General features: G+C 38.8%; 1 protein-coding gene across 1 annotated transcript in view; it reads right to left on the bottom strand.

Annotated features, from left to right (window-relative positions):
• The window catches only part of CNTNAP4 (contactin associated protein family member 4), a 289562-nt gene that overhangs the window by 76154 nt on the left and 196810 nt on the right, over window positions 1-16598 (bottom strand). The window contains exons 10-12 of the mRNA XM_069549623.1: window positions 12359-12530; window positions 8861-8967; window positions 5756-5875 (exon numbers count right to left, since the gene is read on the bottom strand). Of these exons, the coding sequence (XP_069405724.1) occupies window positions 5756-5875; window positions 8861-8967; window positions 12359-12530 (399 nt within the window). The remainder of the gene's footprint in view (window positions 1-5755; window positions 5876-8860; window positions 8968-12358; window positions 12531-16598) is intronic.

Here is a 16598-nt window from a genome sequence, read left to right as displayed (position 1 = left end):
CCTTCGAAATTGGTATACTTGATTGCTGTACCTTGAGGATACGTTATTGGTTACAGGCAATGAGACACTGATAGAATGTAGCCTTTTCCAGAGGAAATATTTTCAGGCTGGGAGAAGAGACCAAGGTTTCAGCTCTTGATCTATCCCTAATGATATTCCTCAGCCTGCCTCCCTGAACTTCCCTGAGTCTTGTTTTTCTCATTTGCAAAACCAGATCAGTAAGGAAAGTCTCAAGTTGTAACATGTATTTTTCACTGGCTTGTTACATTCTGGGACTGTCACTTTTGTTTGAATATATTTCAACATTCTGGAGCTTCTGAAAACACTTTGCTGTCTTCTAACTGGATTATCTGTGTCTCTGTCCTCCACTGCTTGCTCTTCAAAGGGTTTTAAGCTTTGTGAATGTCCCCTTTTTCATTAATACTTTTTGATAACCTTGGTAAAGCACCTCAAGGGACTAAAATAGGCATTAGTATTGTAATATAATAAGGTAAATGTTTATTTATTAGAAAATAAAATGATTCCTTTCAAGAAAATGAAATTAATAATTTCCTTACCATTGAAATGGTCATGAAAAATGCACATGGCCTATAAATTACTGAAGTATTATGCATAAAAACATAATATAGCCAATGCATGTATGTGTATCAGATTCTCCTCATTTATGAATTTGCCTACTCACTAAAATTTATTTGAATCCCCAAATCAGTTCTTGAGGCTTTCCTGCATGTCTGCAGATACAAAGCCAAAAAAATAAAAAGTTGCCCATTATGAATTTCAGTTGCCCAGCTGAAGTTGAACAGAGCCAGGTTGTGACTCCTTGCTTCAGCTCTCATCCTGTAAACATGTATTCTATTTGTCCCATGTTCTTTGTTGATTTCACTCTGGTTCCTAAGCACAAGAAGGCTATGCTGTGCCTCCTGGCAACACATGGGATAAATACACTTCCTTCAGGTATGAGTTCTGGTGCTGTTGGTTGTAAGTTCAATGTTAATGAATTAACAGTATGCATTAAATAAGGTGTCTTTAATCTGAAACACAAGTGAAACAAGGTTATATATTGATCAGCTGAGAATACTGTGACTAGAAGCGTGCAGGAGTTTAAGTGAAAGTTAAAGTCGCTCAGTTGTGTCCAACTCTTTGCTTCCCCATGGTCTATACAGTCCATGGAATTCTCCAGGCCAGAATACTGGAGTGGGTAGCCTTTGCCTTCTCCAGGGGATCTTCCTAACCCAGGGATCAAACCCAGGTCTCCCACATTGCAGGTGGATTCTTTATAAGCTGAGCCACAAGGGAAGCCCAAGAATACTGGTTACTTAATCTTACTGTAATTCCCTGGAAGCAATGGTCCAGTATTCATAAATTCAAGTGACTGTGGTTACTTTATAGAACATAACTATCACGGATAATGAGAATTCTATGTGTGTGTGTGGGGGGAATGTTTCTTAGAGCCTTAAGAATACAGACACTCAGCAACTCTGAGGTGTCTGAACCGCAGAATCAAAACTTCATAAAGCAAATACATGGACGTAGTTCAGGGTGCTTTGTGGCAACACAGGATTCACAGGGATGCGGTGACAGGTTGTTGAATCTCACTCAAAATCCTCATTAAACAGAAAAAAAATCAAAAAGTTATTTGACACCTGAATTCATATCGTTCAGTTGCAAAATGTTCCTTTTCTGTCTGTGAAGTCTTCTCACACTTACTATGTTTAATTCTCACAAATAGAGCAGGCTGTTCTCTAAAGTTTGAAAACCGGAAGTCTAAAACAGCTATGCCCAAAACTGGCTCCACAATAAGTATCAAATGGGAAGGTTTTTAAAAATATTGATTTTGATGTCTCACCCTAACCCTCCTGCCTCATGGTGCTGCCTGGGGATCTGTACTGTGGGGAGCAGGGAGTTTCGCTGGTGGGATAAACATGTAAGCATCGTTAGCTGTCTTAGGTTACTTTGGCATGTGGAGAAGTACTATGGTCTGAATGTTTGTGCACCCCACCAAAATTCACATGTTGAATCACTTACCCCCAAAGTTAATGTGATTAGCACGAGGCACCTCTGTGAGGTCATGAGGTCAAGAGGGAGGTGTTCTCATGAGTGGGATTAGTGCTCTAGTGCTCACACACAAGAGACCCTGCAGAACCCCTTCTATCACTATCACATGAGGGTATAAGAAGTCTTAAAAGTCTTAAATCTGGAAGAGAGCTCTCATCTGACAATGCTGGCGCCATGGTCTTGGGCTTCCCATGCTCTAAAACTGTAAGAAATAAATTTCTGTTGTTTATAAGCTATCCGATCTGTAGTATTCTGCTATAGCTGCCCAGAGAGACTAAGACAGGCAGTATTCTCCACAATGAGAGAGCAAACTGAAGCCACCTGGCTATGTTATGTGAAACATCTCTAAAAACACATTCTATAGTAAGTTTCCAAAATATCTGTGATCAAGATTTGCCACCACCCTGCAGCTCTTAGAATTACACTTTAATACAAAGGAACCGTTGCTCCCATATTCAACTGCCTTCTCAATATTTCATGAATGTGTAACAGATAGCTCAAATTCAAAGTGTGTAAAACTGAGCTCATCTTTCGCCTCAAAACTCTCTGATCACATCTCAGACCACGGCAACTTAATCACTCCAGTTGCCGAAGCCAAAAATGTGGTGTTATCTTTTGGTTCCCTTTGTTTTCTCATTCCTCACACATATTCAGTGAGAAAATTGAATCTCTGTCCACCATCTACATTGTATGATCCAGTGCAGACCACCTTCCTGGCTCTTGGCTGGATTCTTAATTACTTAAATCAGTCTCCAAACAGGCTTCCTAACTCCTAGACTCCTATCACACATAGACATATTATTCATATGCATGTACATATTCGGTATATACCTACATATATATGTGTGTATGAATATATCTTCTAGCTCTTTTCTACCTCTGCTCCTGGACAGGCATTTCCCAACACAGCAGCAAACATGATCCTATTAAAGAAAGCCAGGTGGCATCTACCATTGCTTAAAACTCGCCAAGGTCTTCTGAACTCACCCAGGGTAAAAACCAGAGACCCGACACACTGTAAGGGCCCCTGACTCTTCCTCTCCTGCCCCGACCCCCTTGATTATTTCTCGCTTTCCTGCACTTCAAGGCTGCTCACCGCACTCCAGCCACACTGTATCTGCTGCTCTTTTCTGAACACACACACACAACACTCTCTCAAGACTTCGCATTTATTTCCTCTGCCCAGAAGGCTCTTTCCCTAGATATTCACTGCCAGACTTTAAGTAGTAAATCCTCCTCTACCATGCCTCCTGCTTCAATTCAATATTTCCTTTTTCTGTTTATTTTGTTCCACGAAATCCTGACCTCCCAACAAAGCGCTATCCAATGTAAATTTTTTGCAATGACAGGTGGCTATGCAGCAGTTAAACCGTGGCTAGTGAGACTGAGGAAAATGGCTTTTAATTTAATCTTATTGTAATGAATCAATTCAGATTTGTACAACTTGTTTCAAGTTGTTTAGTTATATTAATTTCAATTAAATGTAAATCTAAATAGTGGCTACTACACTGAACAGCATAGTTCACCTAGAATCAGTTTGTGTTTGACGATGAAGGGATCAAGTCTTTTTTACAGTATTGACACACAATTTCACTCAGCAGGTGGCTCAGTGGATAAAGAATCTGCCTGCAATACAGGAGACACAGGAGATGCAGGTTTAATCCCTGCGTTGGGAAGATCAGGGTAACTCACTCCAGTATTCTTGCCTGGAGAATCCCATGGACAGAGGAGCCTGGCAGGCTCCATAGGGTCCATGCGGTCGGAAAGAGTCAGACACGACTGAAGTTTCTGAGCACACATTGGTTGAAAAGAACATCTTTCCTTCACTGTACATGAATGCTATATTTGCAATGAATCAACTACCCATATATGAGTGAGTCTGTTTACGGATCTCTGTCTTGTCTCACTGGTCTGTTCGGTTTTCCCTGTGTCAATCACATGCTGTTTTACTCAATGTATCAGCATAATGTCTGTATCATAGCTGGTAGACTTGAGTGCTCCAACTTTATTCTTTAAGACTGATTTAGTTCTTCTGGCCCCTTCAAATTTGCTGGTAAAGTTTAGAGTCTGCTTGTCAAGTTTCACCAAAACAATTATGAAGGTGTTAGTCATTTAGTTGTGTCCAACTGTTTGATCCCATGGACTGTATGTAGCCTGCCAGGCTCCTCTGTCCATGGAATTCTCCAGGTAAGAATGCTCGAGTGGGTTGCCATTTCCTACTCCAGGGGATTTTTCCAACCCAGGGATCAAACCCAGGTCTCCTGCATTGCATGTGGATTCTTTACCATCTGAGGCACCAGGGAAGCCCAATTATACCAACCAACAAATACCCTGTTGAAATTTTAACTAAGGTTTACACTCAATCAGTACCAAGTTGGGAAGAATTGACATTTATATCACCATATTGAGTTTTCTAATCAATGAAAATTTTATATTTCTCCATTTTTTAAGACTTAATTTATCTCAAGAGTATTTTACAATTATCTGTATAAAAGCTATGCACAACTTTCTTTAGATTTATTACCATGTATTTGAGATTTTTGATGCTACTAAAAATAGACTTTTCTAAAATTTCATTTTAATTACTTATTGCTGATATACAGAAATGAAATTAATGTTTACCTTAACTAGATATCTAGCAATCATTCTGAATTTTAATACTCTGTATATTGTTCAGAAAACTCTCAATACATAACCTGGCCATCTACAAATAATGAGAGTCACAGTTTTTCTTTTCTAGTATGTATGTCTTTCATTTCTTTCTCTTGCTTTATTGCACTGGCTAGGACTTCCAAAAACAATGGTGAACAGAGTGATAATAGCAGGCATTGTTGCATTAATGTTGGTAACAGGGATAAAATTTTCAGTACTTCACAAAAAACTATGATATGTACTGTAGGTTTTTTTAATGGGTCCTCTCTAACAAATTAAGGACATTTCCTTCTACTGGTAATTTATTGAGTTTTCATTTTCTTTTTATCATGAATGGATGCTGCATTGAATCAAACACATTTTCCAACACTATTAATTCCTATATAAGTTTATGTAAGTAAGGAATAAAATTCATTCTTACCCAAATCTAAGAAAATATTTTCAAAGCTTTCACATGCATCAATTTTTTTTCTTTCATTATTATTATTTAAAATATTTTTACGCTTTATTTATGTTGGCAAAATTGTGTATATTTAAGGTATATAATGTGATGGTTTCATATAAACACACATTGTGAAATGCTGACCATACACAAGCTAATTAGCATTCATTACCACACTTGGTCAGTTTTCCTCTTTGCATCCCCCTACTCCTCTCCCATTGGACAATCACCTGTTTGTTCTCTGTATCCAGGAGCCTGTTACTCTTTTGTTATGTTTTTTCATTTGTTTTCTAGATTCTACATACAAGGGAAATCATATGTATGTATCAATCTTCTCAGAGGAATAAAGTCTATCCTTTTTGGATTTGGACTTAATAAGATACATTTATTGTTAGATATTCTACACAGGTAGCACATGCATAGAAAATAGTGACATTTTAAATTGCTACCATTGAACTATTTTTTTTAAGTTTGACTTTAAGTTCTTTTACTGAACAATATACATTTTAAGCAAGTTGCAAATTACATCAACTTATTGTTTCATTCTAATTTTGTGTTTAAGTATTCATGCAAATTTAACTATTAAATGAAAGTTGATTAACTCACCAGTCATATTGCAATATAGAAGAAATGGTTCAAGGGGACCACTTCCATCTGCATCTATGTAGTAAAACCCTGAAGTATTTCCTTTATGCTTATAGGCTTCACATGACTGCTCATATATGGCTGTTAAAAAAAAAAAAGTGAAAGTGTCATCATAAGTGAAACAGTATAAAATTAATTCCTTAAATCTTAGTTTGGACACAAAATATTCCAAGTCTTGAAATTTAATATGTACATTACTGACCAGGAGAAAAGGTAATACACACTTTAAGACAAAACTCATTTTTTAAGCAAATATGAAATATGGATGAAAGAAGATTAGATACAGAAAAGAAAGAATGGGATTGTATTTTATGGCATTTCATTTTATTACTAAAGGAATACAAGGTTAGTCATTTAAAATGAAATTTTAGTTTATTTTTACATTAGGTAAAACAACAAAATAGAAGGTAGGTGTTTTAAATGCTAAGATTCTTTTAAGTATAATTTGACCTCCATTTTGGACATCCATCCAAATGGATCTTTCAACAACCACTTCGGAATTTCTAATTCTAGTATCACCTTGTAAAACCCTAACATCTGAAGCACAATAATGTAATCTCCTTAAATAAGCCGCTGTTATCCAAAAATTAAGCAACAGAAAAGCTTTAAATAATGCTGCAATTAGTCACCTTTCTCACATAAGTCTATAGATAAAATCCCTTTTTCCCATAAAACATTAAGTAATTTACAAAAGAAACTTTTTCTAATGCTCTGTAATGAGAATTTAAGATAATTAAAATTCAAAGCAAAAGAAATGCTTATATAAGATATGCCCTCAATTGGTCTAAATATGTTTTGACCCATAATTAGATATTTTTAATTTTACAATTAGATATTTGCCATGTACAAGGTTTGATATTAGCAGCTCTATATGATGCACTCATTTCACTGAAGACTTGGCCAATTATTATGGTGATTTCCATCAAGCTTTTAATTTTGCGGAATGAGAAATAAACCATCCCTTGAATGTCCTTCTTTGATCTAGTCTAAATTTTTCAAAACTATGTTAATAAGTTTTTAGACAGTATGAAATACTGTAATTTTTTTTAGCATTACAGAGATTTCAGATAAGCATACAAATTTACTTCTCTACTCCTCCACAATTCCTTGGTTCTATCTTGCTCCTATTATATATTACACAGGCAGAGATATAAGATGGACTGTTTTCTAGGCACATTTGTATTTTATGCAATGAAATGGGCATGTGAAAGGGCTAATTTATATATTTCTGTATGCTCATACATGTGTTGACAAATGGCTTGAAAGAGGCTGGGATACACACATAACTTTGCCATGAGGGCTGGTATTAGAAAGGACATACAACTGTGTGAGTACTTTTGCTTTAGGTGTATTACCTCACTTTTTAACATGACTGTTTAAAATATTATTTTCTAGTAAAATCTTTTAAATGACTCCATTGATGACCTGCCCTCTACTCAAGCTAATGATGGTGATGACTTCATTATAGCCAGGTTTGTTATCTTGGCCCCATTTCTCAGAATGATTTTTGGCAAAAAAATTTTGATTTCTACCTGCTCAAGAACCTAATAAATGAATTTGACGATTGGGTCAAGTTGTGGGCTACCGATGAAAATAGTTATTTATCATCTAATGTTTTGGGGCTCAGAGATGTTTGTGCTTATATTTAGATTCAATCACAGCCAACAGTTGAAAATAAACAATTAGTTAAAACACATTCAATTAGCTTTGTGTTTTGAATTAGTTGTTGTAATTGGGATGATGGCAGGTATGAAAAATTAAAATACACCATCATTTTGCTACTGGTGATCCAGGGCAAGAAAGTTAGCCTGGCTTTCGCGACAGCAGGTGTCCTTTCTGATCTTACAAGGCATTCCAGTCCACACAGTTGATTGTGGAGGTGTGAGGGTGAGCCCAGGAGCTCCCCACCTAGACTCATGCCCTCTCCAGCTCTGAGTCAGGGCTTCTGAGGGTCCCTCGTGGGGCCTCCGGGGCTGGGAGCCCAGGGTTCCAGTCTCAGTTCTGGCAGGAGTACAGAGCAGTTCACAGTGATGAGCTGGGAGACAGGAGACCGAGGACTCCACCTAAGGCCCTTGCCTGAAGTCTCGGCTGCATGTCAGAGGACTAGGAGTTAAGTTGCTCACAGTCAGCAATAATATGAAAAGAATGAGAAGAAAAAAAATGGGCATTTGTGCTGAACAAGTGGACAAGAAAATGCCATGAGTCTTAACAACACACACAAATTTTCACCACAAAAGAACACACAGCTTCTAAAACACTAAAAGAAGATGGTTGTGGTCCCAGGCTCTGGAGTATAATTATAAACATCCACATTCTCACTGTGCCTCAACTATTTCAGGCACTTTGGGCAAGGTGATTAATCTCTCTCTGCTACTTACTGAACTAGAGATGATAACAATACCTACCTACTAGGGTGGTCATCACAAGTAACTGAGCTGGGACATACAAAATACTAGAGCAGTACCTGACATTTAGAAAATACTCAATGAAATTAACTATTATGATTAATATCATTTCTACCATCCTTATCCTCACCATCCTTATTAACGGAGCTGCAAGAGAATTCAAGGGCTTCCCAGGTGGCTCAGTGGTGAAGAATCCACCTGCCAATACAGGAGAAGCGGTTTTGATCCCTGGGTTGGGAAGATCCACTGGAGAAGGGAATGGCAACCTACTCCAGTGCTCTTGCCTGGGAAATCCCATGGACAGAGGAGCCTGGACAACTACAGTCCATGGGGTTGCAAAGTGTTGGACGTGATGAGCGACTAAGAGAATTTAGGGATTACCTATTTGGCACTGTAGTTTATGCTTGTCCTTAGCTACCTTTTTTTCCTACATGTATTTTCTCCTTGCTGGCTCTCCTACTCTTTTCTGCTTGTGTGTTTCTATAAGCTACCTTGACTACTTTATGAAAATAAGTGCAGATTAAAAATAAACTGGAAATCAACTGAACACTAAGGTTCAGGGTTGTACGCACATGGACATATAAACATATACACAACAAAGAAAAGGAAATGAACAAGGGAGTCGGGACAGATGCAAGAAAGGAAGGTGTGTTTGGCTTACAGTTGTGGCACGTTGCTCCCCTGTACCCAGTGTTTGCACAGTTGCAATGAAAGGTGTCCCACGACTGGGAGCACTCACCGCCGTGTTCACAATAGTTAGGCAAACACCTAAAAGGAGGCGCAGATACAGTTACTACTATTCACTGTGAAATATCACAAAATACTGACAAATTATACATGATCACGTGAAAGAAGAATGTTAACAGTAATCTAAAGAGTAATTAGAGTGTTCCTAATGATCATCCCACGCCTCTCAGGTGGTACAGGGGTAAAGAATCCACCTGCCATCGCAGAAGCCGTAGGAGGTGCGGGTTTGATTCCTGGGTCGGGAAGATCCCTTGGAGAAGGAAATGGCAACCTACTCCAGTATTCCTGCCTGGAGAATCCCTTGGACAGGGAAGCCTGGCAGGCTATAGTCCCTGGGGTCGCAAAGAGTTGGATACAACTGAGCACACACAATGGTCATTCCATCTGTTGTTGCTGCTGCTGCTGCTGCTGCTGCTAAGTCACTTCAGCCACGTCCGACTCTATGCGACCCCATAGACGGCAGCCCACCAGGCTCCGCCATCCCTGGGATTCTCCAGGCAAGAACACTGGAGTGGGTTGCCATTTCCTTCTCCAATGCATGAAAGTGAAAAGTGAAAGTGAACTCATTCACTCAAGTCTGACTCTTCGCAACCCCATGGACTGCAGCCTACCAGGCTCCTCCGTCCATGGGATTTTCCAGGCAAGAGTACTGGAGCGGGGTGCCATTGCCTTCTCTACCATCTGTCGTTATGGGATCTTAATCACAGAACTCTAAGTTCATCAGATTTCAACCAGTTCTCAGGTAGCTGTGACTGTTAATTTTCAACATGTCCTATTATATCATAGCCCTCTCTTTTCCTTAAGTGACGCAACAGTGATTTAGTATGTTGCCAGAAACATCAATAGTTTACACAAAATAACATTTAATCACACTGATTTACCACACTGAACATTTAAAGGAAGCGGCTATAAAGAAGGGGGAAGAAAAGAAGGAAGTAGGGTGGAGGGGCAGCCCTATTCCCTGGTGTACACACCAAGGAACACCGAGGATGTATGGTGGGTCCCAACAGTGGGTCCCAACAGCAGGTCAGGGTGCGTCAGGGTGCTGAATCCATACCACAGGCACTCCCAGGATATTTTACATTTTGAAGAGAAATAAGGCAGACTCAACAGCTGTCAAGCACTGTGCCACTGACTAGCTTGAGGTAGTTAAATTTCCACATTAGATCAGAATAGGTTCCTTTTACTCATGTCTTATCTTTGAGAAGCTGGCTGTTCAGTAGTTGACACAAAGTAATGTCATGTGAAATCACGCTGAAAAGAGGTAAGGGCAGCAGTGTTTGATGTGATTCCAAGCTTTGAAAGGTTGTACACTACGTTAAAAATAAAGTTAAAGTTTTTCTAATTATATATATGTAATAAATGTATAAATGACTTTTTCAAAAGGTTTCTAAATGGTTAGGACATAAACACTTGTAAAGTTGTCTGGAACCAAGTGACTGTTTAAATGGAAGCGTGGTTGTCCCTTTTGACTTAGAGCATTGAAAAAACCACTGAAATGCATAAGGCACCATGGACAAAAAAAGTTAAAGAGCTTCTGGTATCAGCTCAAATCACCCTGATCAAATAACTGATGCTTTTTAGAATTTAAATGGAAAGTTATAATGAGACCAAGGCTTCAAATGCTCTCATTCACCCCAGAATAAAAAATAAATTACAAAACCTGTTAAGAACATATTCTTAAAGAAGTTTCTGCCATCTCCTTTTTAAAAAACTAAGATTGGGAACTTCATGTTTTGCTTACAGGATTTTCCCAATTTTAACATGACCATCACTCACAGTGTGGATGACTGAACCTTCCCGCTGGTCCCTGGTGGCTATTACCCATTGAGGGTGAGCTCCCTGCTTCTGTAAGCGCTGACCCAGGATGCCTTGCTATAGGCCTTCCTCCAAATTAGGATAAATGATCCCAAGCTGGTATGGCTGTAACTATGGAGATGGTCACTGTTATTCCCCACATGAAGCCAATTGAGGTTTATCATCTCAATTCTCCCTTACATATTATCTTTCATTATAGAAAGAACCATTTTATCTACAAATTGAGTTAAATAAGCACATATTCATAGAGAGGAAATGATGTCCTAATACATTACTAAGTTAGATCATAATGATTTTTTCTACATATGACATAGTATCTGCTGCTGCTAAGTCTCTTCAGTCATGTCCGACTCTGTGCGACCCCAAAGACGGCAGCCCACCAGGCTCCCCCATCCCTGGGATTCTCCAGGCAAGAACAATGGAGTGGGTTGCCATTTCCTTCTCCAATGCATGAAAGTGAAAAGTGAAAGTGAAGTCTCTCAGTTATGTCTAACTCTCAGTGACCCCATGGACTGCAGCCTACCAGGCTCCTCCATCCATGGGATTTTCCAGGCAAGAGTACCAGAGTGGGTTGCCATCGCCCTCTCCAGACATAGTATCTACCAGTGTTCGAAACAGGATCAACAGACAATGATACAGTAAATGGTCTTCAGATATAACAGATGTGTGTTTATGTTGACAAAATGTTTCATACAAATAAAAAATTATTTTTGGAACTCAGAATTAATGTATTTGCTCAAAATATATACTGAACATGACTATATGCTGGGTTAAGTTTGTCACATTGCTTTATTTTTTCTTAATCTGGAATTGCCATGATATTTCATTGAACTCAGTAATTAAAAATAAATGCCTTCATGAGTGGCAAGATTATTTTGCTACAGTTGCCCATGCCTAAAAACATTTTTAAACTATTAACTATCAACTACTATATTAAAAGCAACATCATCTACAATGAACCCCCAAATCTTGCCCTGTCATGCCCTTCATGCCCTGCACTGGAATGCCTATCAAAACTACTGGATCATCCTTATACCCTAATCAATACGATGGCTCCAAAACTTTTCCACAGGGGAGTTTCCTCTTCATTTTTCCTGCAGAGAAGATGGTAATGTGTCCTTAAAGGTACACAGTAGGACCATAGCAATCAATTAAGTTCCTGTGTCTCTGTAATATTACTCAGCTGTCAGGGGAGCAAAAGCCAGTCTGACAACTAACCACATAGGTCTCTGGTTTACTGGCCCCTGATGGTCTATATTACTGTTAGGCTATCCTAAGTGATTGGGTTTAATCATATTTTTTATACATTTATATGTCCTTAAAATTACAGCAGCATCACCATCATCTTTTGGGAACTGGTAGCTATTTGTACATATAAATAATATGGTCATATCTTCTACCTAAATTTTATCACTGGAAACAAGCATAAAATTAAAATCATATTTTATTTCTAATGTAAATATTATCTATTTCCTGTGGAACAGATGATGGTGAGAAAAAAGAGAGAAAATGTTTGTTTTACCTACTAATTTCAACATGCTGCCAAAAGTCTGAAAATGGACAAGCCAACATAAAGAAGGGAGACTGCCCCTACCTGTCTGTGATCCCACAGGAGTCTATCTGAAGGTCGCTGAAGTTCCCAAGGGCCCCCGGTTGAAGTGAAATCAGATCTACCACCTCGTGACAGATGGAGATGAGTCTCATGCATCCCTGGAACCCACCGAGTGGACTTTTACATTTGGATCCAAAGCTGCTGTCAGGACAACCTGATAAAAATAAAACCAAAGCTGGTCAGGATACATCATAGTGAATCAGGACTCAGTACCTTCACTAAAATAAGGTTTTTGGTTTTTTTTTTAAATAGGCATTTGATTATTAAATTAAAACAGAGAGAAAAGCCCATTGCAGTCATTATTCATTTGATCTAAATTACAAAGTACAATTCACACAAAGCATTTCTCTTTATTATGATACCACAGATTCACAGGAAATGACTACTGTTTCAATAATTATGTGCAAGTATACTGACTTGATCCCAGTTTTAGAAATACACAAATCAGCTCCAGGATCCTCACATGTCAGCCAGCAGTGTTAAATTATGTATAACTTAAACCCAGGGACTTAAGTCTTTGGGGATGCAAAAAAAAAAAAAAGGAGCTTAAAGGATGAAAATGTGCACTGTAGATAAGAAAAGATAAATTAGTAATGGTGAAATACCTTTCTGTTGAAGGCTATTTGGAAAAGGAGTTACAATGACTTGGAATAAAATTACAACTATTTATTTAATTAAATACTTTTCATTTGCATGTAAGAGCCACATATACTTGCATTTTAATAAATCATAATGGCTTAATGTCAAAAACATTTCACTGTTTGACTTTATTTATTCTCTGCCGTATAAAAAAATGCTCCACTTACACTGATTTCTTCCTAACATTTATCTAAGACCTGTTTCTAATTATTTAAATAATAAAAACTATAATATTAACTATTATTGTCTAGAGTTTAATGATGTTCTATTTCTCTATCCAAGTGAAATAAACAATTTTATGGAGTATGAACACATATATTATACTTATGTATTTTTCATTAATCTTTCTTTGCCGTTATGGTTGTCAACCACTGTTACAATTTCAAAGAATAAGAAATGAATCAGCAACTTGCTAATTCCTATACAATCCATGCTCGTTTCCTACCTGGGAGTTTCCATTATAATTAAACATTTCGACTGCAGATATCTCTTCTTAATGCTTTGTTTTCCTAACAAAATACATTTAACCTGGCAAAGGAAAGGCTAGGATTCATATTTAACCTGTTATCAGGCATGGTGAAATATTATACTTTAAGTAAAGGAGATGCTGAAATTTAAAATTTAGTATAGCAAGAAAAGGTGATGAAACCTTCGTGAGCATTTATATTGTACATGATTCTATACTCAATTTCAGTGCTTAAAATCCTCCTATGGTACAGGATACAGTTACCATAATCTGGATGTGCTTTCTAGATGAGTTATTAACCAATTAAGAATGTTAACATAAAAACCGAGAGGATAATAGTTCAATAATATTTGGGGGCAACTACAATATGCCAGGAATATAAACAGCACTGCTAATCTCCTTTTCTCCAGGTGGTGTTTCCTGACACATTTCAAGCTATTTCAGAATAAAATAAATGATGTGATATGCCTCTAGGGGACAAAACTAAGCAAACTCACCATCACAAGGAGAGGTCATGGAATGTTACAGAGTGCACAGCGGTCATATTACAAGGCCCTTCACATTCCTGGCTACACTGTTTAACAAGCAAGAGATTCTCAAGAACAAAGAAGGGTTCACCCCAAGTTAGCCTCATTAGCATGTGATAACAGACATCTACAGGTTAATATAATGCAACGGCAGAGACAGGCTCAGCACTGAACCGCTTTGAGATGCAAGTTCTAAAATATGAAGATTTCTGGGGAATTCTTCATGCTGAATTAATGGATGGCTCCATTACCAGAAGCGGGCAGCATGTTAAGCCCCTCTGAGGATGGCAGATACATCATCCCTGCATGTACCAGAAGTAAGATGCCAGTATGACTTCATGGTGGTGTAGCCCCTTCACTAGATGGAGAGTGTCTGATTGATACAAGTGGGAGTGTGAGGATTCTGCACACAGTCTAGTGTTTCTAGCTTGTGCTTCCCAGTGTTATTCCATTGCACAAAGACCGGCATAGGGGAATTCCCAGAAGTTACACTTTCCTCCATTTAAATCTGGAAGACCCAGATTTAAAATTTATGGTTTATAAATAAAAGATAAAAGCTGACCTCAGTAATTTTTTGGAAAGCATACATTTGAGGAAGGAGAAAAAGTAAACAGTGGTGGCAGAGCGTGGTATTTGGCCTGGTGTATGCAGAGCGCTGTGAGCCCCGAGCAGCCCGCTCTCCCAATCGTCACCTTCAAGCCTGACACAGAAAACAGATCCAACCAAGGATGGTGGGACAGACTGCCCTTTGCAGGGAGGCAATGAAGCCAGGTTACAGGCTAGACTGACTGCTGATAACAGGGAATTTGCAGTTGAATTTAGAGAGAAACAAAGAAGAATGGATTGGAAGTGTCTCAGACATGGGATATTTATTTACTTGAAGACAAACTGGTTACCTAAGAAAAGCCTTCCACCTAGATAAAACAGACCCCAGGAATAAAAGGGGACTCTCGTCTGCACAGGAGAGGTTTCCTAAGATAGCCAACTGTCAAGTTAGCTCTAGGGAGGGAAGTGGAGAGGCTGTTCCCAGGACTGCAGGTGTTCAGTGTTAAAACCAGGGAGAGCTGGTCACCCCACCGCCAGTACCACTCAGGGAATGAGGGTCCCTGAACCAGTCTGTCCTTTAGGGGCCCCTGTTCTAACCTTCCTCCAGCCATGATTCTGCCCACAGCACTGGGAGGCCTCACAGGGTCAGGTGGTGGGCCCACGTGGAACTTCTCCCCTCCAGGCCACTCCCAGAATCCAGAATTCTCACCCCAAAGACCTACCTGGGTTTCCAGGAGGAGGCACCCCTCCTCCACCAGGTCCTGGAAGAACGAGGCCCGGAGGAGGAGGCAGAACCATGGCAGCAGGGGGCCCCCTGCTCTTCTCTAGACCCATGCTCCCAGTCCTGGAAATGCCAGGGTGCCCTGGGGTTCACAGGGTGTATATTTACTGACGAGTAGAGTCTCGCTCAGTCGTCTTCAACTCTTTGTGACCCCATGGACAGTAGCCTGCACCAGGCTCCTCTGTCCATGGGATTTTCTAGGCAAGAATACTGGAGTGGGTTGCCATTTCCTTCTCCAGGGAATCTTCCCAACCCAGGGACTAAACTCAGGTCTCCCGCATTGTAGACAGACGCTTTACCGTCTGAGCCACCAGGGAAGTCAGAATCTCATGCCAGGATCGAACATACTCTAGTACTTAAGGACGCCAATTGAGAAGATGATTGAACAAACAGAGATATTGCCTAAGTAAACTTAAGACTGGTTATCTAAATAAAAGCCCTTAAGTTGAAATTTTATTATGGAAGTTTCCACAGTATATTGCTTAGGGACTTAGGAACACCTTAATACATGAAAGGAGGGATAAAAGCCCCATTCAATGGTAAAGATGAAGAGATGTGATAATGGAAGGACAAATGGATGATGGTAATGTTATCTTTCTTAGCTTGGAAATGCATGTTGAGATGTGTATTTTTAAAAATAATAAATCGTATTCTTTAAATCGTGTATATGATGTAAGATGTGAACAAGAGGAGGAAACAGGGTAAGAGGTATATGGCAACTCCCTGTGTAACTTTGCAACTCTCTGGTAAATCTAAAACATACAAAAATCATAAGTTCAGGTAATTAAAATGGTGTATATCATATGTATCATAATAAAAGCAAGCAAAATTGGAGTGTACATGTGATATATTTTGTTATGAAGTATAACAGTGTGAATAACAGTCAAAATTTTCTACAAAAGAAAAAGGTAGGCATCATTAAATCTGAACATGAAGGGTGTAAAATAATTTAAGAATGATGATTCTATTTTTATGACAAACTTCTATGCACTCTATTATTTTTATCATCTTTTTTGCATCATTTAACAAAATGCTTGGGTTTTTTTCTTATCTCTTTTGGTGTTTCCCAAACTTTTCTTGATTAAAGTTGTTCTATACAAATCTTCCTTGCCTTACAGTGTAGCTGCATCTTGATAAACCCATTGTAAATTGAAAATATTCGAAGTCAAAACTATGTTTAATATACCCAACCTACCAAACATCACAGCTTAGCTTCAGTTCAGTTCATTTCAGTTGCTCAGTCTTGTCTGACTCTTTGCTACC

This window comes from Ovis canadensis, chromosome 14 (genome assembly GCF_042477335.2).
Source record: "Ovis canadensis isolate MfBH-ARS-UI-01 breed Bighorn chromosome 14, ARS-UI_OviCan_v2, whole genome shotgun sequence".
NCBI lineage: Eukaryota > Metazoa > Chordata > Mammalia > Artiodactyla > Bovidae > Ovis > Ovis canadensis.
This window is presented reverse-complemented; position numbering and strand designations above follow the sequence as displayed.